A 24,736-nucleotide genomic window follows, 5' to 3' on the forward strand; every position below is an offset into this window, starting at 1 on the left:
GACTCCCTCGAGAACTTAGGAGACGCGCGGCGTCCTGAGCAGTGGCCTGGAGACACCTGACAGACCGCTCACCCCAAACCTTCCCCGCCGCCCCTAGGGCACCGCCCGGCTCCCGGACCCTACCCGTGTTCCCGGGGCGGGGCGGGGCGGGGCAGACGGGGCGGTGCCATTGCCCAGTGCGGAGTGAGGGGCGTGCCCGAGGCAGGACGGAGAGGCCAGGGCGGCGCCATTGGAAGTGCGGGGCAAGGGGCGGGGCGAGGGGCGGGGCGAGGGGCGGGGCGAGGGGCGGGGCGAGGGGCGGGGCGAGGGGCGGGGCGAGGGGCGGGCCTGGCCCCGAGCCGCTGAAACCCGGAGGCAGCAGGCGCTGCGGGCGCAGCTCCGGAGCAAGCGAGGGCACGACACATGCAGTGGCTTCTGGACTGCGCGATGACTGGACGGTGAGTGATGCACGAGCAGGAGAATGCGTGGGCGTCCATGGAGCACCCCCTCCTACCCGGGACTGCCACCAGGCAGGGACGCTGGAGCCTGGGCACTTGTACCCTTCGGCCGCAGCGCGTAGGGTCCCTCCCCCTGCCAGCCTGGCGCATTGCGGGCCTCGGGCCCATTGCTGAGAGTGGGCACTGCGCCCGGCCCCTCTGCTAAGCACTTTAAGGGCCACACCTGAGCACGGCAGGTGAGCACGGCCACTGGCTACACCGTTTTTGTTCACCTTGCCCTTAGCCAGTTTCCTAGAAGCACTGATCCTAGAGTTGAGGAGAGAGCCTAGAGGCCTCTGGCACAACTCTGATTTCACTGATGGAAATCCAGGACTAAGATAGCAGCAGGGGTCTGTCTCACAATCGCTGTCTGCAGAGGGCTTGCCTTGCGCTGGGCCAAGTGCTTTAACACAATATACCTCTTAACGCCTCACAGCAAGTGAGATTCCTACTTTCATTATCCCGTTTTCAGATGAGAAACTTGAAGCTTAAAGAGTTATAAAATTGTCCACCTTTACTAAATGAGTTGGTGGTGGTGCTAGGATTTGAAACCAGGGCTTGCTGTGCCTCCGTGTCTCTTGCTCTTCACCTCCAGCCTCCGGAGCTCAGTCTGCCTGCTGCCCAGCTCTTCTGGGCTCCTGACTCTGGTCCTGTCCTGCACTTCCCACTTCCAAAAGATGCCCCAGTGTTTTCATTAACCTAGCATGGTCGAGGGAGGGAGGCCTCCTCTCACACCAGGATCAGTGCCCAGGCCGGGGCCAGCAGTTTCTTAAAACACCATAAGAAGAGCTTCAGGAGCCCCATTTCACATAGGAATTAAATAAGGTTGCATAGCAAATAAGGGCTGGGATTCTGGAATTTGAACCCAAGCAGGTTAGACTCCAAAGTCATGCTGTGCACTCCCAGAGGAGACCCTCACTGGCTTTGCTGTAGTTTAACTGCCCACAGTACTAAGGTGCCAATCAGGATTTGTTGCCAGAAACCATTAAAAAAAAAAAGTTAGAAGCGAATTGGTGAAGTAACAGAGAAATGTAGACCCTCCTTCTGTTCTTCTGTGGAGTTCCTTAGCTACTGCTGCCAGGACAGGAGCTTAGAGGAGAAGACAGCGAAGGAGAGAGTCAGGGGAGAAAGAGGAAGGGAGAGAAGAGGAGAGATGAAACTCATTAAACTTAGGTTAAAAAAATGCTGGCTGGAAATTGTCATGGGCTGTTTCAGCACTTTGTCAGTGTATGTGAAGGCTGTTGTCATTAGTTCTAGCCATAATTCTCTCTGTGTGTAGTGCTGGTGCTTTGATGATAAAAAGGTTGATGCCACAAATTAAAGTGTTCATCTGAAACTCAGGAGATGGAGCTGTATTTCCACCATGACGCTCCAGTGAGTGGCCTGGAGGTCGAGAACAGAATCAAGGTCCAGGGTCCCCCTGGGTCAGGACCAAGTGGACCATGACAGATAATAAAGAACATGAATGAAATTTGAGTGTGTGTCAGAGTTCAGATTCTAAAAGTGCAAAGCCTCAAAGGAGAGACCCTAACTAGGGGGTCTGCCAGAAAGCCCTCTGCCCTGGGTCCCTGGGGCCTGGGGCCTGGTTTCAGGGGTCAACTCAGACTTTCTCCTCACTCATGGCCAGTCCTGCTGGGAGGCCTCACATTCCCATCTCTGGGAACCTGTCTTTCCAGATCCCCCGACTCCCAGTGTCAATAAGAATAGTAATGGGAGCTTCCTTTCTTTAGGGTAAGTCTCACACAAGGCCCATCTTACAGGTCTCCTCATTCATCTTCACAAAAGTCATTGAGGATGATAGTTATTTAATTGATGAGGAGCCCAAGGTTCAGAGAGGGAACATGACTTGCTTAAGGTCACACAGCCAGAGAATCACAGAGCAGGGCTTTGAACTCAGAGGCTTGCAAAGGCTAGATGGTTATTCTCTCACGGAGTACATTTGGAGAAATTGTTTTAAAGTAAATAAAAATCAAATAGGAAGTGGCTGTACTTCCTAAAGCTTCAGCAGTTTTCTTTTTATTAAAGAGAAACTTGTAGTTCCTGGGGTCCCCTTTTCTGACTGTCTGACCCTCTTCCCTAGGATGTACTGCTGAGGAAGATACCCGGTACCCCCTCCCTTTGCCCTGCCTGGCCTTGGGAAGCAGGGGTGGGGTGTCATTCAGCCCCACAGCTGAAGGCCCCAGCCCTTCAGTGCTGGGAAAAGCCCTGAAGACACTCTATGCCAGCTGCCACAACAGCTCTGGCTAAACTGAGACCCGAGAGAGGTCACAAACCAAATCGATGCCACAGCAAAACTCACATGCAAGCCTCTATGACATTCCTCTTTCTTGCCGTGACATTTCCACAGAGATTCTAAACCTGGGATCTGGGGATCTTGAGGACATGGACAAGAGCTGTCCCACCCCCTGCAGTGGTATGCCCAGTGTGTGTATGTGTGTATATGTGTATGCACGTGCATGCGGACTGCAACAACGTGCACACACATGCATTTTCTGGGGTGAGTGCACGAAGCTTTCAAGAGACTCCAAAGACTCTATGACCCAAAAGATTCTGAGACCCTTGTGTCTCACAGGACACTTGTGCCCCCAGCCGCAACATGTGGCACACAGCCCTGGGGCAGTGGATAGCACAGGTGGGGGCAGCCGTCAGTGTCCAGAGCAGCCCTGCAACAGCTGGCACCCAGAGGGGTCTGCGCCTCTGCACTGCACTCCCAGCCCCAGGCAATCGGGATGTTGGCCAGTGCCCACTGTGAGCACCTGTTTGGCCTGAAAACCATACCTGGGAAGATCTTTGTTTCTGTGGATCCCCTCTTCCATAGATGGGAGGTGAGCCTGGTTGGTGGGGAAGTTGGAGTGATTCAGAGGGTTCCAGGGCCAGGGAATGTATATTTAAGGTGTAAGGGGGAGCAGGAGGACTGGAAATGGTTTTCTTGTCCCAAATTGCTTTGCCTTGAAACAAGGGCAAAAGCCAGAAGTCCTGCCCACTGGGAAGGCTGGTCTGCAATCTACATGGGTGCTCAGGGTCAGGCTCTTAGAGAAAGGGGAGCTGTGTCAGGGAGGCCTGGATGCTGGACTGGACTCAGAGACCTGTCAGTGAGAGCCCAGGACCGCGGCGGGGAGTAAAGTTGAGCCAGGCCTGTGTGGTCAGCCCAGGGCAAGGCGGGAGTGGAGGTGGAGGGGAGATCTGTGCCTGCCTCTTCTGGACTTCCCTAGCCTCCATCACCTCCACCTGGACAGTGCAGAGTCTTCGGGGCAGGCAGGAGTGAGTCGAGCCAGAGGGGTGATGGTGGGAGTGTAGAGGGGAGGTCTGGTGATTGGAACTGGCCAGCAGGAGGGGACAGCAGTGTGTAAAGAGGTGGAAGTGGCAGCTGCTGAGTCGTTGCCTGCCATCTACAACTGGACAGCCGGTTCTCACCACAAAAATGCTTGGCTGAGGGTACCCCCTCAGAGGCACCTGGTGCCACAGACACTGCAGCTTCTTCCCCGGCCAGGCTCCTGCCATTTGCTGGCTAACAGGTGCTAAGAGGGCCCTTTTAAAGGTTCATTGTCCTCAGCGCCCTGCTGCCACTGTGGCTGGCATTCAAATGTGGTAGCCACGGGCCGCAGCGGGAACTGAGTTCCCCCAGGAATGCCGGCAGCATGGCCTGCACCTGCCTCGTGGCCTGCACCTGCGTCCTCCTCCAGTGGGAGCAGCTCAGGCCCCCAGCTGTGCCACACACCCTGTCCTCCTTTCTTTTGCTTCCCAGGTCACTGTCTTTATGAGCTATTTGATTGAAATCATGTTGAAATAAGAAAATAAAAATCACAATTTCAGGAAATGTTAAAACAGAGGTAACCAAGCTCTCAGACTTCACAGACATGCTTAGAACATTTTAATTTGGATGCCCATACGTTTTCCCTTTTGCCAAGTGAGTACAACACCATCTATGTGGGCCGTGTTTTTTGTAAGAAGGGACATTGTCAGATGGAAAAGTAGGCAGCACATAGTCTTAAAATAAAAGGCTTTCAAGTGGACTCAATTTCATGTCATGAAAGCCTTACTTCACTCAACATCCCCTGCTCCTTTTGCCACTGGCTTGTAGGAATTGGGCCCCGGAGGTGACTGGAAGAATCAGTCACTTTCTTCTGTAATGCCTGGCCCCACAAACATAAAAAAGGAAAGACAGCCCATGCCTAGCAGCTCTAAAGCCCTCAGAGGCCTTTGTCCCTCAGTAGCGACAGCAGGCCGTGGCGCTGGCTGTAAGCTCTCTCTGCACGGCTGGCAGAGCAGCTGCTGAAGTGGAAAGCGAGAACAACTCACTGCTTATTCACTGAGACAGGTAGCCGTGGCTGGCAAGCTGCCCAGGGCCCTCCTCTGGGGCACAGAGAGCACTGGCTACAGCTGAGCACTCCGGTGGGGACACAGTGTCCTCCAGCCTGGGAAACAGGCGTGGAGGCCTCACTGTGTCCTGGGGCCTAGGGGAGGGGGGAAGGCCAGGACAAAGAAGGCGGGACTTTCCCAGCAGAATGGCAGGGCTGGGGGGGAAGGGAAGGCCCACTGGCTGACTTGGCCTGTCCAACTGCATCTGTCACTCTGTGGTTTTGAGCCTGAGCCTGGGTGGCAGGCCAGCCCCAGCCCATCCTCTCCTGACTCCTGCTGCCACCCATGCAGCCTCACTTTAATCCATTTGTGTAGTGGGCTTCTGCCTAGGATCTAGTTTCAAGATAAGGTTGTGCTGTTTATAAAAGATTGAAAAATACCCCGGTAGAGATTCTCAAAGGCCCTGCCCCATGCACTTGGAGAGTCAATGCAAAAGGCTGTTCCAGGAAAATGCTCCAAATGGAGAGATGCCTCCCTTTCCTCTCCTGTTGAGTGTGCATGTTCCCCCTTGCAGCTTGCTCCTGCTACAGCTGTCTTTCAGACACCCCTTAGATACTTGTGCAGCTTACTGTAGAACTCACCCTGTGACATCAAAACGAATGAAATTCATCAAAATGAATGAAAGTCTGGTAAAGGGGATGGGTCGCAAGCACAATGCTGAGATCTGCAGTGGAATTCTGAGTGATCCCAGAGCTCAGGGAGACAAGGTGTTGTCTTCTTGCAGTGGAGGGGTGGGAGAGCCAGAGAGACCAAGTAACTTTTGTTGGAGCCATAGGCTCTTGGCCCCTTAGAGTTTCACAAAAAATTGAGGACATGAGGCTGATTGATGAATGGGAGAAAAGGCACACACACTTACTTAAGGTGCATGCATGGGAGCCTGGAGAATGATGCCCCAGCTTCCCAGTGAGTTACAGAGACTTATATACCATTTTGAGGTTACAGAAAGAATGGGGGCTTAGAGTCTGGTGAAACAGGCTAGGGAGGAAGAGAAGCTTGGCTAGTGAAAGTGACCTTGTTATGTAGATGAAGCCTCCGTCAGAGAGACTTTTGAAGGTGTGGACTCAATCTCTCCTGGATGTGGGGAAAGGCCTGGAAAAGGGAAGGGGCCTGGCTGCGTTAATGGAGACTCTCTACAGATGCAGAGTTTCCCACTGGAGACACTCTGCCAGCCACGTCTTTCAGGATGGGCGAGTGGCAGCCATTTCAAAATATGTCAAGTCTATGTTGGGGATAAAATATTCTCATCTCCTTCCCTTGCTTACGGCCATGAAGCTATTGAGTGCCTCTCTCAAAGGAGAGACTGTCTTTGTGCGGAGCCCAGGTGCCCACCCTGTAAGGCTCAGGACCCAGCCCAGCAAGCTGGAAGAGCCTCCCTTTGCTGCAGTGGGCCCTGCGCCTCCTCCCTCAGCCTTGCTCCCTGACTCCCCTGCCCTCCCACGGGATGCTGTGCCCCATTCTCTGCCCCTGCTGTTTACCCTACAAGCCCACCTCCCCTTTATCCCTTCACTTTGCCATCTGCGGTCTGGGACTCTCCTTTACTTTCCTCCTGGTTTCTCTCCTCTGAGCAGCCACCCCCAGCTGACGCCATCCAGTTGTGGCTTAAGACACTCAGCATGTCGCCGGCATCCTGTAAATAAGCAAGTGTGCAGGGAAAAGCACTCCTGAAGGCCAGCAAGGGAGGACCCTGCCTTTCAAGTAGTATTACACAGAGCCCTGGAGATGAGGCTCCTTGCCACCATCTCACTGTCAACCACGGCAAACCCCTTGAATCTGTTTTGCATAAATTTTCCACAGTTAAGAAAATTTCAAACCCACTGAAGGTCAATATTCTTGTTGTACAGCTGGGAAAATGAAGGCCCAGAGAAGAGAAGGCATGTAACTAAGCACCCCAGAGCTCTTCAGGAAGCATCTTCTATTAATAAGTAACCATTGCCTGACTTATGGGAAATTCCACTTCTAGGTGTTCCTACTCCATACGGCGAAATCGACTTCTTCCCCACACGCTGTGGGAGACCAGAAGTAAATGTAAATCATGCCGTGTTGTGAATCAGAAGTCATAAACTGGAGCCCTACAGATAGCAGTGGGCTCGGGGGGCCCCAAACACTGGTGGGACTTCGACCCCAGCTGGTGTCCAGACTCTTGACTCCTTGAATACCTTCTCATACGAGTGAAAGTACACACTCAAGAAGGGGGAGTGTGCAAGGGAGTTGGGAGATGCTGCCTTGATGGGTTTCTTTAACCAAGCGGTGGCATATCCAAGAAGATCCCTGGATAAAGGTGGAACTTTCTTGAAACTGTGGTGCCACCCACTTTTACACAAAATATGGGTGTTCCAGAACTGTCATGGTGCCCGTGGGTGTGTGATTTAGCATCCCGGAGAGTTGCCCCGTTAACGGGCGTCTAGTGAGGTCCTGGAGAAACCCAGGTCGAATCCAGTGCCAGGTCGGGTTCAGTCCGTGTAGCCTGCTTGGCCCACACTCTGACTTTTTTAGGGTCCTATGACCCCTAGCTTCTTATGACCCCAATTTTAAGTTTCCTTTTGCTAGTTGTGTGAAACGGCTGCCTAGAATTTTCTATTCTCCTGTGACCACCTGTGTCATTCCTGTCTTACCACTAGGTGTATCTGTCTTGCAAAGGTGTTTGGTTTATTTATAAATATAGTTAAATATAAAATATTACATTAAATATATTGGTTTTGTTTTGTTTTGTTTGTTTCTGTTTTTGTTTTTGAGATGGAGTCTTGCTCTGTTGCCCAGGCTGCAGTGCGGTGGTGTCACCTCTGCCTCCCGGGTTCAAGAATAGCTGGGATTACAGGTGCCCACCACCACACCTGGCTAATTTTTGTGTTTTTAGTAGAAATGGGGTTTCATCGCATTAATCAGTCTAGTCTCAAACTCCTGATCTCAGGTGATCCACCCGCCTCGGCCTCCCAAAGTGCTGGGATTACAGGTGTGAGCCACGGCGCCCGGCCCCTGTATGTTGTTTTAATGGATTATGTATTCCATGAGTCAGGCTGGTCTGGGTTATGCTACAGTAACAAATCCCTGATACACCAGTGGCTTGTCCTGGCAGACGCTTCTTTCTCTTTCTCAGTCTATATCCAGTGCGAGTTGGCAGACAGTTCGGGTCCACAGTCACTCAGGGACCCAGGCTGACCATCAAATAGCTGCACAATTGAAACACGTGGCTTTCTGAGCCACCACAGCAGAGACAGGAGAACTGGAGGGTTATGCGCTGGCCCTTAAAGGTGCTGGCCTGGAAGGCACCCACAGCACTTTGGTCACAGCTCAGTGGTCAGAATGAGGCCCACCGCCCCAGCTGTCTGCAGAGGGCATTCTAGGGACAGTACATGCTTCTGCCAGCCACCCACCTTTCAGTAGTGAAGCATAGCCCCGAAAAAATCAGATTTCTGGCCTCTTCTGAAACGCCAGAAGAGTTGCCCCATCAGAGAAGGAATGTGCCCACTATTCCCTATGGACCCCATGACGAGTGTCCCTCAGTGGAGTCACCTCCGTGGCCCTTGGAGACTTTTACATTATTTATTCCTGCTGTATGTGCACAGCTCTGGAAGAGTAGACTTGGGGGAGTCTAGAAGCTTCTTGTATTTTTTCAGCAATTTAACAACCATGTGTGGATTTCCTGTGCTGTGCCAGGCTTGCGCTTGGTGCTGGAAACTAGTGGTAAAATACCCCTCCCCGGGCTTCTGTTCTTTTGGGAGGGAAGTCTAAACAAGAGGTGAGTTCTGCAGGGCCCAGTGGGGAAGTGGGAGGAGGTGATGGGGCAAAGAGGAGCTGCCCCAACACGGAGTGGGGCTTCTCTGGCAAGGGTTTCCAGCAGGAGCTAACATAAGAGGACAGGAGTAGCTGGAAGCTGGGTTCTGAACAAAGAACAGCACTACAAAAGCCCTACAGGAAGAAAGAACAGAGAGCTCCTTGGGGGGCCGTGAACTGCTCAGTGGGTTCAGGGCTTAGAGCAGGAAGTTGGAGTGGAAGCTGGATACAGAGGAAGGCAAGAAAAAAAACACAGCCTGTTATTTCGGGGTAAATGCAGCCCTTCCCATAATGAGCTTGCTGAAAGCAAGACTTGGTTGTGCTGAAGACCCACAGAAGCAGTGTGGGCTGAGAAACCCAGTCCCACGGCTTGCCCTGGGCTGCAGTAGCCTTCTGCCTCGCAAGCATATGAGGAACTACCCAGAGAGGGGACAGATCACTTTTTCTATGGGCAATCGGAGGTGCCCAGGAACTGAAACTTATTTTGAAATCCTTGTTGCCTGGCCAAGAAAAATGTGAGAAGTCCATGGCTCCAGGCCTTGCTGCTGGGGGCCTGACCTCTCTCCAGGCCCAGAGGTGCCTCACTATGGCACAAGGTGGAGGGGAGGTATGAATAGGCTGATCCTGAGGTCCTCAGGACATCCACTCCCTCTAATCCTTCCCTTCTCCAGGCCAACTGTATTTCCCTGCCTCTGGCATCACAGGTTCACGCAGGGCTGATGCCAGCACAGAGGGCAGGCTCGTCACATTTGTGGGTGTCAAGCAAGGAGGGAGAGAGCAAACTGGACCAGTCAGAGTGAGTGCCCGAGGAGACAGGCATTCTGCAGGGACAGGCTCTAAGGACATTAATGAATACGACAGCAGGTGGAGCTGAGCTTGAGCCCCAGGTAGCATTTGCACCTGGCACCGGAAAGACATGATGGGTTTGTGTGAACAGATGTTGGGAGATTGTGAATGAGTGGAGCTCTATCAGGGGAAGAATGTGGTGTGGCCCCAGGCTGTGCCCCCTCCCAATGTGTCCTAACACCCCCAGCCCTGAACTGCAACTTGGATGATGGAAGATAGAGGAAAGGTCAGCACTGGAGTGAGTGTGTAAGAGTGTGTGTGCATGAGTGTGTATTTGCATGTGATTGTTTGCATGTGTTATGTTTGCATGTGTGCGTGTGAACGTGTTTATATGTGTTGAGTGCGAGTATAAGTGTGTGCATGTGAGAGACTGTGTGTGTGCATGTGATTGTGTACATGCAAGTGTGTGAATACATGTGTGTATGTTTGGGTGTGTGTGTGTGTGTGCGCGTGTATGAGTGCATGTGAGAGAGTGTGAAAGTATGTGTGTGTGTGTGTATGTGTGTGAAGCTTTACCTCCCTGCCCAGCATGTCGGAGGACTTAGCCTTGATAAGAGTCCTTGGCCACATTAACATGGGGAGGGAGAGGAAGAGAAAGCTGTGCAGATGCCAACAGGATGGAGAAAGCTCTAGTGGATTTACCATCCGTGAAAGAAACGTGGGGAGGGCAGGAGCAGCTCCTCAAACCAGTCAAGGCTGTGCGTGGAAAGAGGGAACAGTATGTGTGTGGAACAGTGTGTGTGAACAGCGTGTGTGTGGATCCACTAGTGACCCTGTGGGCTAGAGATTACCCTGCTGCACAGATGAGGAAAGGGAGGCTTGGGAGTTTAAGTCACTGCCCGTGACCAGTATAGAGAAGGAGCTAAGAGACCAGAATCAGGGGTCCAAATGCTTGTGCTGGGACAGTGGCTTTGCTCCTTACTTCCTGGTAATCTTGGGCAAAGTGCTTAAGCTCTTGTCCCTGTCTTCTCATCTGTAAAATGGGAATAGGGTGAAACTCACCTCACAATATTGTTGTAGGAACTGGATGAGATAACTCAGAGAAGATGCCAACCGTCTACAGCACATAGGGAATGCAGTGCCAACTGACCCACTGCCAGGAGAGCCCGGCTCAGTGGGAAGGGAGGAGAGAGGCCCAAGGTAGCTCCAAAGGATTCCAGGAGCAACTGAGGCAGAAGCCATCTGTCAGGGTGTCCCAGCCAAGGGAAGGGAGGATGTGGTCTAAATGCTTAGGAGACGGATCTGGATTCCTGGGGATTATGGAGAGTCTTCTAGGGTGAGCGGTTGGAAGGACCAGTGTCACTGGCTCAGCATGACCTTGCCCAAGCAAGGGCAGCTTGGCTGACATGTAATCATGTGGGTCTGGGCCAGACCCTTTCAGCCGCAGTCACCTTGCGCCCAGGCGGTGTGATGCCAAGGCCGACGGTGTCTGTGCCAGGGCTGCGGGTGCTGGGCGCTGGGTGCTGCACTGGCCGGTGCTCCTCCGGCTCACCTGTCTATGTATTCTTCCTTGTCTTCCCAGCAAGTAAATTCTAGGTCTGCAGACAAGAGGAAGAGAAGATGAAGGAAGACTGTCTACCAAGTTCTCATGTGCCTATCAGCGACAGCAAGTCCATTCAGAAGTAAGCCTTGGTGTGCAGGTGGGGTGGGGGGGTCTTCATATTTGCCATTTCCCATGTCCTGGGCAGTCTTTAGGTAGACGGGTTCTGAGCACTTGTTCAGAGATCTGACGAGGTGCCGTGGGGGACAGTGATGTGGTGCTTCTTTTTGAGCCTGTCCAATACGGGATCCCCAACCACACATGACCATGGCTGGGAGGCATGGGCCATAGAACAGAGGCTCCAGATGCAGGCACTTTATATGAAATAAGTGCCTGCATTATAACCTTATTATAACCTTACATTGATTGCATGTTGACAAATAGTAATTCAGCCATATTGAGTTCAATAAAATGTGTTATTAATGCTAATTTCACCTGTTTCATTTTCCCTTCTGTATTAATAGGCCATTCTTGTGTTGCTATAAAGAAATAGCTGAATCTGGGTAATTTATAAAGAAAAGAGATTTAGTTGGCTTCTGGTTCTGGAGGCTGTACAGGAAGTGTGCTGGCATCTGCTCAGCTTCTGGGGAGCCTCAGGGAGCCTCCGGTCATGGTGGAAGACGAAGGGGCAGCAGGCACTTCACACAAGCGAAAGCAGGAGCAAGAGAGAGGGAGTGGAGGGCAGTGCCACACACTTTTAAATGACCAGACCTCGTGTGAACTCAGAGCAAGAGCGCACTCATCACCACCGGGATGGCCCCAGCCACTCATGAGGGACCTGCTCCCATGACCAAACACCTCCACCTGGCCCCACCTCCAACAATTCCACGAGATTTGGGCGGGGACACACATCCAAACCATATCACCTCCTAACATGTAAAAGATTGAAATTACCAGTGTGGCTCACATCCCACGTCTGTTGGCCCCGCTGCCCCACAGAGCCCAGCTTGGGTTCAGGCAGCTGTCTGGCCTCCCCTCCCCCCAACATCAGCCAGGCTGTGGCTTTCCCTTCGGGAGGGAAGACAGCATTCAGGCAGAGTGGCTTCCTGCAGATTTCAGGGCCTTACTCACAGGACCGTCACCTTTGTCACTCTGCTGTGTCTCCAGAAAGTCAGGGTGGGGAAGAGGCAGGCACCCCTCAGGGTGGCCCACAGCAGCCACAGCAGGCCTTGTAGGACATGACATGGGGAAAAGCAAGAGGCTATACAATGCCACAAGCAAGCCCAGGGCATTTACTGTGAGGAAGCGACGCAAGTGGAGGGCAGGGAGGCTGCCAGGGCTTTACCTATGATAGTGAAAATGTCGGCACCCTGGGCATCCTGGACCAGACACGGGCCTGTCCCGAGTCTCACCTCCTCCTCAGCCCCACCCCCACGCCTCCCACCAGGGCCACGTGCAAAACCATCTGGGAGACCACAGGGCGCATCGCGATGACAGTCTAGTCTCCGCTGGTCATGCCTGGCCAGCGAGATGGGTGCTGTCACACTCCTGTTACAAATGAGGAAACAGAGGACAGTTCCCTGTCCAGAAGCCAGACGTTAACCACACCACACCCCAGGAGTACATGTCTTTCCCTTTCTCTAGGTCGGAGCTCTTAGGCCTGCTGAAAACCTACAACTGCTACCACGAGGGCAAGAGCTTCCAGCTGAGACACCGCGAGGTGAGCCTGTCGCTCTTGTTCATGGGGTCACCATGTATCCTGGGAGACCCTGCCTGACACCTGTTGTTTCAGGGTAGTGATGAAGACCATCCCCTTCACTCTCAGCAGTGGCCCAGTTTGGACAATGAATTATATGGTCACTCTTATCACTCACCTCTGACCCTGAGTCAGGGACCAGATTACCAGCAGCCAGGTCATCTCCCTTGCAGAGGGTCAGCACATCCCTTCCAGAGTTCCCAGGAGCAGAAATCACCTTGGGGGCCTTCCCCCTTCCCCTGAGACCTTTGACCAGGTGAATGGCTGCTGAGAGCAGTCCTTCCTCCGCCCAGCACACCACTCAGCGGGCAGAGGAATCAGTCCCTCTCTGTTCCCTGCTGGCCCTGCCACATATCTGCAGGGTCTCACTTGGTCTGCAGAGCATCACGGGAGCCCCAGGTCCCCCAGTGCTCTCATGTGTAAAGTGGGGTGTGGGGCTACATGGGGGCTTACAGGGTCAGATGCTCATAGCAGGCAGCACAGGTGTGGGAAGTGGGTCCCCACCAAAGGAGCCAGCCACCTATCAGATCAAACCCATCCCTGCTGTGCGGGACCGTGAGCCTGGTGTAGCCAGACCCTTTCTGATCTTTCCAAAGAGGCTAGATATCTTGAATTTCATGAGGACTTTCCTAAATCTTGAAACATCATGTGGGCTAAATACACGTCTGATGCCAAACACAGCCCTTGGGCACCGGCTGAACTCCGCAGGGCCTAGGCTTGGGGGTCCACGCGCTGGGCAGGGCAAGTGGAGCCCTCGTCTTGTTGTCATTCACATCCTCCGATGGTTCATACGGGAACCTTGGTGGGGCTTTGTGCCCCTATCTTGGTCTAGCTCAACATATTTGTACCACCTAATGGCAAGTCTTATCGTGGTAAGGCCGTTTTGGGGGGTTTCTGCAGTTGAGATGGGGTTGGCTCCTGGACTTTCTCCCATCCATCAGCGTCTGACCAGGACCAATGGATTCTAAGTGCCCCTTTGTTGTTGAACAGAGGAATGGGCAGGGAGCCCCAGGAAACCCAAGACCTCCTCACTAGTCCTGGCTCACTAGTCCTAGTCCTCCCTCTTCCATCCCTTCTACAGCTCTCAGGACAAACTAACCCCGCCATCCAGGCAGCTCCGGGCAGCCGGGAGTTGCCAGTCAGTGGCAGGTCAGAGGGCAGGCTGGAACCTGCTGCCAGACGGCCTTAGCCAGCCCCCTAGGTGACCCCTGCTCCAGGCCAGACGTCACACCCTTCGGGAGCTTCTGGCTCCTGGTCTAGGCTGTGCTGCGCTGCCTGTGACCACCAGGCATGGCACAAACCTCACGCTCCGCCTCCTTGACCTGCCCAGGCCAGAGGGCTGACAGCTTGCTCCCCTCCCTCTCCGGACGCCTTACCTCCTAACACTTGCTTCTGTGACACCTGTCTCACCCTGCCTGCCCCCATCCTGCACTCCCCAGGCCCTGCACCCTGGGGGTCCCTGTGCAGAGCTGGTGGATGACTTAACCAGCAGGTGCAGCCCTGGAGAGAGTTGGGGTGAGTCCTGATTCCTGAGCTCCTGTGCTGGGCAGCAGGAGGCAGTAGGCAATGGGGCGGCAGGGATTTCCATCTGTGCTAACACATACCACTTCACATCTCCTGGTGGGGCCTGGGGTGTGGTCTTGGCTGTTCCTCAGCTCTGGCTGTTCAGGGATTGATCTAAACCCCAGGTGGCTCTCCACAGGTGATCCAAGCACCAGCTGCCCTGGGAACAGGTTAGATATCCAAATTTCTACCACTCCCCTCCCCTCCGGGCCTGCTGAACCGAAAACTCTTGGTCTTCCTATCCCTGTTTTAAGGAGCCCTCCAGGGCATTCTGGTGGAAGGTCAAGTTTGAAAACCACTAGTCAGAGCTTAGTCTTGGCACTTGGGATTCACCAAGATAATCCACTCTGTAGGAACAGCTGTGGGGGGTGGGAAACCCCAAGAGCCTCTGCTGTGCGTTTGTGGTTTGTGTGTTTTGTGTGTGAGGACAGCGGCATAGAGAAGTAGGGACTCCAAGGCCGGGAAGAGGTGTTCTGGACAGCCCCTAATGATAGAAAGTTAACCCACCGGGGGAATTTTCCTGTCCCTAACTCTGACGAAAGCGTGAGGGTTTGACCTGATCTCCATGGAGCCAGAAAGTACCTTTCAGGAAACTTCTGCAGCCTTAACAGCCCAGGGGGTACCGGCCTGAAGAAGTGTGTGTTTTTGCTGGGTCACAATCACCACATAAGACAAGGCTGCAGGCTGTGACGCTGATAGGCACAACAGTGAGCCCCTCCAGGTCTCACTGGGGCCCTAGGATGCACCCACCACGACCTCATGGGCCTCTGGGCACTTGCTGCAGGGGCAGGGCCATCCCAGGCCAGTCTCTCCTCAGGCACCACAGGCCCCAAGGGCTGGGCAGGCAAGAGGAACGGACACTTCCCCAAGGAACCTCCAACGCACCAGGCACTTTGCCTCTCCTTTGTTTAATACAAGGTGATATAAAAATGACCATTTTCCAGGCAAATAAATTGAGGTTCACAGGGTGTAAGTCTCTAGTCCAAGGTCACATTGCAGTAAGTGAAATGTGCTGGCCATGGCCCCAAGATCACAGCCACTTACAAATCAGCAATACCATTTCCAGCATTAAGCTTTGGAGATCTCCACCCAGTGTCAGTGAACAGGTCCCAGGGATACAGGGAGCTGGTTGTTGCCTTAAGCCCCAAGCTAAGGGTCTCTCAGGCTGGCGAGGGGCTTACCACCCGGGTTGCGCTCCCAGAGCCGACTGGAAGATTCCGCCCCCGCCCCGTGTTATCACTGCCCCTCCCGCCCCACCCCCACCGCCGCAGCACCTGCAGCCTGAGCAGTAGGGTTTGGGGCACTTTTTCCTCCACTGTCATCCCAAGTCTCAGAAAGTTGGCAGGGCCACGCTCTGGGGCCAGCATCTCCCTGTGAGCCTTCTCCCCGCTTCCGAGGGGCGAGAGGAGGGACGCTCTCTCTGGAGGCTGAGGCGCCGACTTCCTCTATCGTGAACTTTGCCTTTGGGATAATTTTGCTTGTGTTACAACAAAAGGCCTGAGCAATAGGGAGCAGTCTGTGCCTTTTAAAGATGGCAAAGGGCTTTTCCCAAGCTGGCAGGTATCTCAAAAGAAAAACGGACCGCCGGGAAACGTCCTTGGAAATGTCCTTACATTGTGTAAATCCACGTCTCTCCGCTAGCAAGTGTTCCCCAGGAAGCCCTACCCTCCTCGTGGACTGCGTGCCGGCCCCGCCCGCCTGGGGGGCGCTGAGGCTTGGAGGCGCCCCCTGCTGACCGCGGGCGCGCACCACACCCAGCCCCGCTCCACTCAGCCTCGCTCCTCTGCCCCGGGATTCCTCAGCAATGCGGGAAACGAAAAGGGCTTCCTCTGGTACGGGGACTCTGTCTCTCGCAGGGGTGCGGAAAACCATCAGCCCACCTTGGGAGAGTTGCCCCGTCCCCTCTCCGAAGGCCCGGCAGACCACTGGCTCCCGGAGTGACTGGCCAGCACCACGAACTTGTTTTCTGGCAGTCGCAAAGCGCTTCCCAGCCTGCAGGCTCTGGGCAGGGCCTTGTGTCCCACTCACTCCCCTCTCCACCTTCCACCCCCACCCACCCCCTCTCCACCTCCCACCCTCACCCCACCCCCACTCCCCGCTCCACCTCCCACCCTCACTCCACCCCCACACTCCTCTCCACCTCCCACCCCTATCCCATCCCCCATCCCACCCCACCCCATCACACCCCACCCCACTCCATCCCATCCTACTCCCCTCTCTACCTCCCATCCTCACTCCCCTCTCCACTTCCCACCCCCATCCCCACTCCATCCCATCTCACTCCCCTCTCCACCTCCCACCCCCATCCCACCCCACCCCATCCCACTCCCCTCTCCACTTCCCATCCTCACTCCCCTCTCCATGCCCCTCTCCACCCTCCTTCTCTCCACCTCCCACCTCCACCCCTACTCCCCTCTCCACTCCCTTCTCCACTTCCCACCCCCAACTTCCCTCTCTACTCCCCCTCCATCCCACTCTCCACCTGCCACCTCCACCCCCACTCCCCTCTTCACCCCCACCCCCACTCCCCTTTCTACCCCCAGCCCCACTCCCTTCTTCACCCCCACCCCCTCTTCACCTCTATCCCCACTCCCCTCTTCATCCCCACCCCCACTCCCCTCTTCACCCCGACTCCCCTCTTTACCTTCCATCCCCACTCCCCTCTCCACCCCGCTCCACCTCCCACCTCCACCCCCACTCCCCTTTCCACCTCCCACCCCCAATCCCCTCTCCACTCCCATCCCCACTTCCACTCTCCTCTTCACTCCCCTCTCTACACCCCCTCTCCAGTGGCTAGTAGGGAGGAGAATAGGACTGCTCTACAAGGGCCCCACCAGGAGGCTTAGCATGAAGGGAAGGGAAGGGAAAGGAATTACCCTGGGCCTCTCCGCAGGAGCTTGGGACACTGCCAGAAGCCCCCACCCCAAACGTGTTCGGGTGGGAGGGAGCGCCTTCCTGGGTCTCCTCACACTGTCAGACCTCTCCAGATGCAGTGGGGTGGCTTCTGAGCATAGGGGAGTCTGCTGACGTCATCCTCATTGCTGGACTCTCCCTCTGACCCAGTTTCATGATACTTTGCAGAAGGGGCTGTAGTGAGGCTGGGCCCAGCAAGCCTGGACACCCCTCCCCACCTCCCCACCCCCCCATCCCCCCACCCCACTTTGGCGGGTGATCTCTCCTGAGGGTGATGGTTGGCTGAAGGCTGCCCTACACATTTGCCCAAGGTCAGGGACCTGCAGGTTTGAGACCACCGCAGACACACAGTGGGCTGTGGCAGATACAAACATCTGTCTATGGTGCTCATAGTGGCAGCCCCAGGTTCATATGCGCAGGTTCCCAGCCCTGGCAGGGTGTGAAGGACACTTGTTGATGTCCCCATTTTATAGATAAGGATACTGGGTAATTAATTGCTCTGCTTGTCTGAAACCTTTTCCTTTTAATATGGTTAACATTCTGTCTCCCCAGAAAACACACATAACAGGAGACAGATAAACATTTAACAAGTCCAAAGCAATTAAAAATAGCCACAAAAAAGAGAAAGACATAGACTGACAGCTCACAGAGCAAGGTGGCAGAGACACGCCCGGGTGAGCTGAGCTTGGCTGTGGCCCCCAATTCAACCTTCCTCCTCTCCTCTCTCTGTCCCTTCACCTCTGACCACAGCCAGCCTGATTCCTGTTCCCTGACGCTTCACCTGCCTCAATAAGGAAGGAAATTTCCCTCCTCCCATCCCCTGCCTTCACCTGCTTGCTGCCAGATGCCTCCAAGAACTGGGATCCTCCAGACTCCAGATGCCCCGGCCTGGGCTTTAGGACATCAGTACTTACTCAGTGGAGGGCAGCTGGACAGTGCCCTGCTTCCCACCCACAGCTGGGATCCTGACCAAGCCATAAGGCCCCTGGGTGGAGGTGGTGTGAGATGGGGATGGTGGGCTGAGTGGTACAGATTCTGTCTTGGCCCTCACCATGGGGAACTCTCCCAGTGCCACCACAGGATGTAGGAGTTGTAGCCAGCAGTGCCCCAGTGGTGCCAGGTGACAGCCCCCCGAAACACAGCAGTGCATTTGCTAAGACTCCATGTGTTCTCTTGGGCCTCACAGAACATGGGCTTTGAGTGGGGGCAGAAAGGCGGACTTGGGAGTGCCCAAGGCCTTGCTCTGAAATACCTAGGGGGCTGGCACCCCACTACCCTCACACCCCTACCACCAGTTTCCCCACCAGCGATGACAATAGCTACTCAGCGAATGGGCTCCTGTCATGTGTTCACTCATCAGAAAGGCCTGGGAGGCAGGTGCCAGTAATTATCCCCGTATTACCCATGAGAAACTGAGGAACACAGATGTTAAGTAATTTGCTCAAGGTGATCAGCCAGCAAGGATCAGAGCAAATGGGACTGATAACATCTCCTCTGGTGAGACAGGCTGTTAACATTTTCAGAGGGGGTCGGTCTCAGAGGGGGTCGGTCTCACTGTGAACTGCCCACACAGGGACCCCTGCAGAAAAGCATTTCCCTTCCAGACACCTCCCAGGGACAGTGACCACCATGGAGGAGACAGGAGGAGACGCAGACCCGGTGGCGTGCTCTTTACAGAAGTCTTTATTGGGGAGGGGTCAGAGTTCATGGATAACTGGGAGGTGCAGGTAGAGAGTTCTGAGGACACTGCCCGGGCGGGGGCTGCGGGGAGAGGCTGTGGCCTGACCAGGCTGCCCAGAAGTCCGGCTTCTCAGGTCAGAGCTCTGCTGCCCATCCTGTGGCAGTCTTGCCAGGCAGTGCCCAGGCATCCTGGCTTCACAGAGCCTCCCTCTGGGGGCCCCTTTGGCCTTGCCACTGTCCATATGTCTGTGCAGAACACAGAGGCCAGCAGAGGGGCCAGTCTGTGGCAGGTCCCTCCGGCTTGGCTGCTTTTCCTGAAACTCCCCAAAAAGCCAGTCCAGGGGGTCCACAGCATCGGCCGTGGGCAGTGTGGGCTGCTGGCCACTGAAACGTGCGGTGATGTCCTGCAGGGACACGGCAGGGTGGCCCTTCCGGCAGGCCTGGGCTGGCCTGTGGGGTGGCCTGGAGTGGCCTTGGGCTGTGGCCTTGTCCAGCACAGAGGTGGGCTGTGCCAGTCGAGATATGGACCTCACGTAGTCATCCAGGCTAGGGGAGGGCGGAGGCTCCTGCCCAGGCCCCCCAAGCAGCATCTCCTCTGTGGTCTCCCGAATTGTGGGCAGATGGGCCACGGAGAGCAGAAGCCGGGACCTCATCACTCTGGTGAGAGGAGGCAGCAACCTGCTGGGAAACAGAGGCCAGGTTGTGAGGGCCTGCCATGCATCCCACGGCCCCTCAGGGTCCCCACACTCCTCTGGGGCTGCCTGGAGGAATCCTGTGCCCTGAGAGCAGTTTGAAGTCCACGGAGCCCAGACCAGAGCGCAGACTCCTGGGCTTTTTCTTCCTGTTTAGGTTAAAAGCCCACAGGCTTAAGATTTTATCATGACCCGTTTCACAATGTGCCCAGATAAGACAACCCAACTTAACATTAACACTAGTAAGAGGAAAGCTGTGTTTAAACCCAGGATCGGCCACCCACTGACCTTTGGCAAGGCCACCTCTCCAGGCCTCCACTTACCCATCCATAAAACAGGGTTGTAAATACCCCTGGCAGGGATGTTGTGGAAAACTCATGAAGAAATAGCATCTGAATCCCTTTAAATGCAAAGCCCCCTACAGGCAGCCCTGGTCTCTAAGCCATAGGGAGGTTGTGCCAGTTCAGGCTGGGAATTGCCCTCAAAGATAAACAAAGCCCTTGTGTGTTGTCTCGAACCCAAGGGCAGCTGCTTCCTCTTACCTGGAGCCGAGGCGGTCTGGGGGTGGCAGGAGAAAAGATGAGCAGGGACAGTCCAGTCCACAGGAAGCCCCTGGGAAGCTTGGGGCCCGAAGGGTGGAGGGTCCGACAGGGGTTCCAGCGTCGGGTGGCCGGGAGGAGGACGATGCACTGAGTTCTGCCGAGCTCACCGTCGCAGGCTCGTCGCTGAGCTCTCTGAGGAACCTCAGCAGGCAGCTGCTTTTATACCTTCCCACAAGCTATCAATCACTGTCACGAGGGCCAAAAATAGCCTGCTCAGGAAGGCTCTCTTAGGAAAACAGCTCGGTGGGCGGGGCTTGGCCCAGCTGCCAGCCTGGAGGTGTCTTTCTGCCTGTGGGAGGCTGGGGAATGTTTACGCCGCAAGGCAGGAAAGGGGTGGGCCCACTGCTGGTCACCTCGGGGCACTGGGAGAGGGAGGGGTCCCTTCTGCCCCGAAGCTTATTCCCCACTCTATTACACCAGCCCGTCCTGACTCCACGCCTTTTGACGGTCCTTGCAGAGCCCTGGGCCTGCACCTGTGAGGCTGGGCCAGGTCCTTGGCAACTTTGATAAAAAATCAGCAGCACAGGGCCACATCCTTGAGGCAGCTGAGGCGAGGTCCCTAGGCCTGCTCCCAGGAGAGACACACCCCCCGCCCATGGGACCAAGGGTGGTCTGCGGAGTTTGACCCTGGTCTTCCTGCACCCCACATGGGGTGCTTTTGAGAATTGGTTTACTTGTTCACCAGATGTGCAGTGGTACTGTGTGCACTGCTACTGTGCACTGACTGCTCTAAGGACGGCAAATGTAGCAGCAGACCAAGGAGTGGCCCCCTGGAGCTCATATTCTAGTAAGGGGGCAGATGAAGCCAGAGACGAATGGGTGCTGTGATTCAGGCACCAAGCACTGCCTGAGGGAGAGGTAGAGTGTCACAGTGGGGTGCACTGGTGTGCTGCCACCGCAGGTACAGTGGTCAGGGGTGTCTCCCCTAAGAGCAGATATGGAGCAGAGACCTGAAAAAAACGGGAAAATACATATTCCGGGTGGCGAGGCAGCACGTGCAAAGCCCCTGTGGTGAGAGTACACTGGATAGGTGTGCTCAGGGCACAGCAAGGCGCCTGCAGACTGGCGCGTGTAGGATGGGTCAGTGGACCTTGGCGTGGATGCTGAGTTTTCCTCCAAGAGGGAGGGAAAGACACTGCAGTCTGGCTTCTGCTTCAAAGGATCGCTTCAGCTGCTGGGCCTGCGCTGGGGCAGGTTGCAGGGGGAAGCTGCCAAGGAGCACCTGGACAGCATTAGAAAGCCACTGCCTCTGTCCAGGAGTGACCATGCCAGGAAAGGAGGCTGCCAAGGACGAGGGAGGCAGCCACTAGGAAGATCCCGCACTCCCCAGACAGGCCATAGATCTTCTGCCCCAGTCCCAGCCACAGCCCCACCTGGAACACGCCTGCCTTGTGCTGCAGGTGGGGGAGTCACCGAGAGGTAGCCCAAGCCTGAGCTCTGAGTACTGGGCAGATCCCAGACTCCCCAGGCAAGCAAGAGGAACTGGCAGAGGAATCCTAGAATCCTGGATTCTAGGTGGAACCCTACGTGGGGAAAGGCATGGAGGCAGAGAGTGCCTGAGACAGTGACCAGGATTTCAGTTGCACATGCGCTTCTCACCTTGCCCAAGCTCTTACAACTTTAGTAGACCCTTTGTCTGTTTCTCTGACTCTTTGAATTTATTACCAATGAGCAGATTAGTCAAGAGACTGAAAGGAGGAGGGAGATGGAAGAATTTCCTGCTGGCTGACAGGGCTTTCCCTCCATTCAGAATCAGCCAAGCTGGAGGAGGGTAAACAGTGGTGGGCAGGTATGTTGGGGGCACACATGCCACCTGTGCAGGGATATCTGGCCTGAGTCATGGCAAACCAGCCTGTCCCCGGTACAGCCAAGCCCCTGACTTTGTCCAGGCAGGTCCCCAAGTCAGTGCCACCCGCTCAGCTTTCCTCTGTGTCCGCCTTCACCTGTCTTCCATTGTGCAGTGAACAAGCACCTCTTCCAGGAATCTTCCTTGCATCCCCTTCTGCATCCAAGCCTGAGCCCCTCATGGCTGGGGCTGTGTCTGCTCCATCTCCCTCTGCCTGGGGTCCAGGGTGGGGCAGCAGGGCAGTGGGTCTCCATGAGTGAGCCATCATCCCCACAGGCTCTCTCCACTGAGAGGCACCTGAGGCCAAGAGGCAAGAACAGAACCCCCATGGACCTTTGAACTCCATGCTGGCCTCACCTTCATAGGGAGCTCAGTGACACATCTGTGCTTGTAGAGCGCCAGTGAGTATCAAAAACAACTCTGGTTTCTGCTTGTTTGTTTTCCTTTTTAGCAGATAGTGCAAGGTCATATCTGGAAGCCGTGTATATTTTTGATAACCTTCAAGTACACTGTTTTTCTCTGTGGATGGCAGGATGTTTGAACCTAGAAACCCCATTGCTAACTTGCCATGAAATCCACACTGAGCAGGGTCTTCCTGAGTGCTGCCAGGGATATGAAGAAGTTTCCTTGGTGTCCCTGTTCTCACAGGGCTTTCGGTGCCAACAAGGAGAGCGAAATGGGATTTGTGAATCTAAAATATGGGTCAGAAATACTGGATGATTCCACTTATATAATGAATCTAAAATAGGCTTATCGAGGCAGAGAGTGAAAATGATGGTTGCAGGGACTGGGGAGGGGAGGAGGAAATGGGGAGGTGCTATGCGACTGATATAACGTTTCAGTTATGCAAGATGAGTAAGTCCTGGATATGGGCTGGACAGCATAGCACCTGCAGTGAACAATACAGTATTGTACACTTCATAGCTTGTTTAGAGGGTAGTTCTTATGTTAAATGTCCTTACCACAATGAAACACAAATAAATAATAAAATTAAATGTTAGTTGAGATGGAAATGGGAGAATGACATTCAAAGTTAATTGTGGAAAGACTAGAGTCAGAGCAGATGAGGAGTGCGCAGTTTCAAGACTGCAGCTCTGGAGAGAGGGCAGCTGAGGTTGCCAGCAAGTGTTCTGGCAATGACGCAGCTGGCCAGGCTCACGCACGGAGTGACTGGGATTGGCACAGAGCACTGGGGTGGTCTCGCAAAGACTGAGGCCTGGAATAGGTCAGAGGCACTGAATCAAGGGCCCGATGGGTGCCGACCAGCACTAGCAAGGTGCCAGCAGAGGACTCTGTTGATTAGGACCCCAGGTTGGCAGCAGGAGAGGAGCTATATCACCTGCAGACCTAGGAAAACTGAGACAGGTTGGAGACATGGGATGAAGGCTGTTGTAGAAATTCTGGTGTGGGATGTAGGGCTAGTGATGTCCTAGCAGTGGTGAGAAAAGCAAGACCTGCTGTCAGCCCTGGCGAGTGGATGCTGCTGCTGTCGGGGGGCACTGGGAGAAGGATGAGGCTGAGACACAGTTAGGACAGAGAGCACCCACTTTTGCTCTGGTGGGCATGGGACCCCACAGGGCCTGGTGGCCACAGGATCTGGTGGTGCAGGACCCCCTCCCAGGTGCAGTGTGGGCAGAGAGGTCACTTGCTTCACACAAGCAAACCGGCTCTGCGTCCCTGGAACCACTTCCTTGCCACGGTGTGGACGTGCCTGCTGGCCAGCAGCTGGGTTCCTGTGGGACACCTGACTCAGCCGCTGCATCTCGGGCCGTGCGCCTGGCCCAGCATGAGCTCAGCAAGCCTCGGCTTCCTCCCACAGGGCCTGGCCACGCGCCTCAGGGCACGTAGTGGCTGGTGGTCCTTCCCAAGGGGACCGGGCCAGCCACTCAGGAGGAGGGTTGTGCGGGGCCTGAATGACCAGAGCATTGCACCCCAAGGGGGCACAGGGAAGGTGGACAGCTGCTCTGCGGGAAGGGCTGATGTGTGGATCCCCACAGGAAGAAGGGACTCTGATCATCGAGGGGCTCCTCAACATCGCCTGGGGGCTGAGGCGGCCCATCCGGCTGCAGATGCAGGATGACCGGGAACAGATGCACCTCCCCTCCTCCTCGTGGATGCCCGGACGGCCCAGCTGCCCCCCGTGAGTGCCCAGCTGACCTGGTGGCTTCTGTGACACCTTCTCAGCCCTAGCTCCCTGTTTTGGATGCTGGTTGAGGATATCTCGAGCCTCTGGATGGGAACCCTGTTCCCGTATGGGACTCTGGCACAGGATGGTGACCCAGCCTCATCCCCATGTCCCGTGACTGCCTCAGTCCTTGCCCAGGGTGGCCTCTCCCTCCCTCCTGGAGAACGTTTCCTGGAGCCACTTTGCTGGCAAGAAGGGACGGCTGCAGCCAGGGGGGGCTCCCAACACCTGTGCAAGCCAAACATGTCTTAGCATCTCTTGTTCTGTCTTAAAAATTCACACAGATTTAGCCTCTCACTGCTCTGTTTTCATTTTAATGTTCAAATTTTTTAAATAAATATATCAGAATTTCACATTAGATTTATTTAATATCAGAAGAATGTTTCTTTCAGGAGGAAATGGTCTCCTGCCTGCCTTACTGTTTAATGCACATTTATCTCCTTCTCAGCCCATTCCCAAAAGACTCAGTTAGTGGCTGGGCCCTGCCTGCTTCTGCAGTAGTAACTCCTGTAGAGGGCACACACTCAGAGATTAGCCCCCTTCAGATTTCACCTAAAACCCATGCTC

At 54.9% G+C, this 24,736-nt stretch overlaps 2 protein-coding genes across 3 annotated transcripts in view; one reads left to right on the forward strand and one right to left on the reverse strand.

Moving 5' to 3' along the window:
• The first annotated feature begins 347 nt into the window (after positions 1-347).
• The window catches only part of RASSF4 (Ras association domain family member 4), a 35,587-nt gene continuing 11,198 nt past the window's right edge, over positions 348-24,736 (forward strand). Inside the window, exons 1-4 of the mRNA XM_012475565.3 lie at positions 348-437; positions 10,975-11,074; positions 12,577-12,652; positions 23,982-24,124. Coding sequence (XP_012330988.1) covers positions 11,013-11,074; positions 12,577-12,652; positions 23,982-24,124 — 281 coding nt within the window. The 5' untranslated portion in view covers positions 348-437; positions 10,975-11,012. The remainder of the gene's footprint in view (positions 438-10,974; positions 11,075-12,576; positions 12,653-23,981; positions 24,125-24,736) is intronic.
• DEPP1 (DEPP autophagy regulator 1) lies at positions 18,792-20,445 on the reverse strand. Of its 2 annotated transcripts, none has more exons than XM_012475566.2 (2): positions 20,079-20,445; positions 18,792-19,522 (listed from the first exon to the last, which is right to left on the reverse strand). In XM_012475566.2, exon 2 carries the CDS (start codon positions 19,495-19,497, stop codon positions 18,862-18,864), a length of 636 nt encoding a protein of 211 aa, XP_012330989.1. In that variant the 5' UTR covers positions 19,498-19,522; positions 20,079-20,445; the 3' UTR covers positions 18,792-18,861. The 2 variants fall into 2 exon arrangements, with proteins under 2 accessions (XP_012330989.1, XP_012330990.1); XM_012475567.2 differs by having other exon boundaries at positions 18,793-19,525; positions 20,079-20,349.

The sequence above is a fragment of the Aotus nancymaae genome, unplaced genomic scaffold (genome assembly GCF_030222135.1).
Source record: "Aotus nancymaae isolate 86718 unplaced genomic scaffold, 86718_ANA_hifiasm-v0.15.2.pri h1tg000099l, whole genome shotgun sequence".
Classification (NCBI taxonomy): Eukaryota; Metazoa; Chordata; class Mammalia; order Primates; family Aotidae; genus Aotus; species Aotus nancymaae.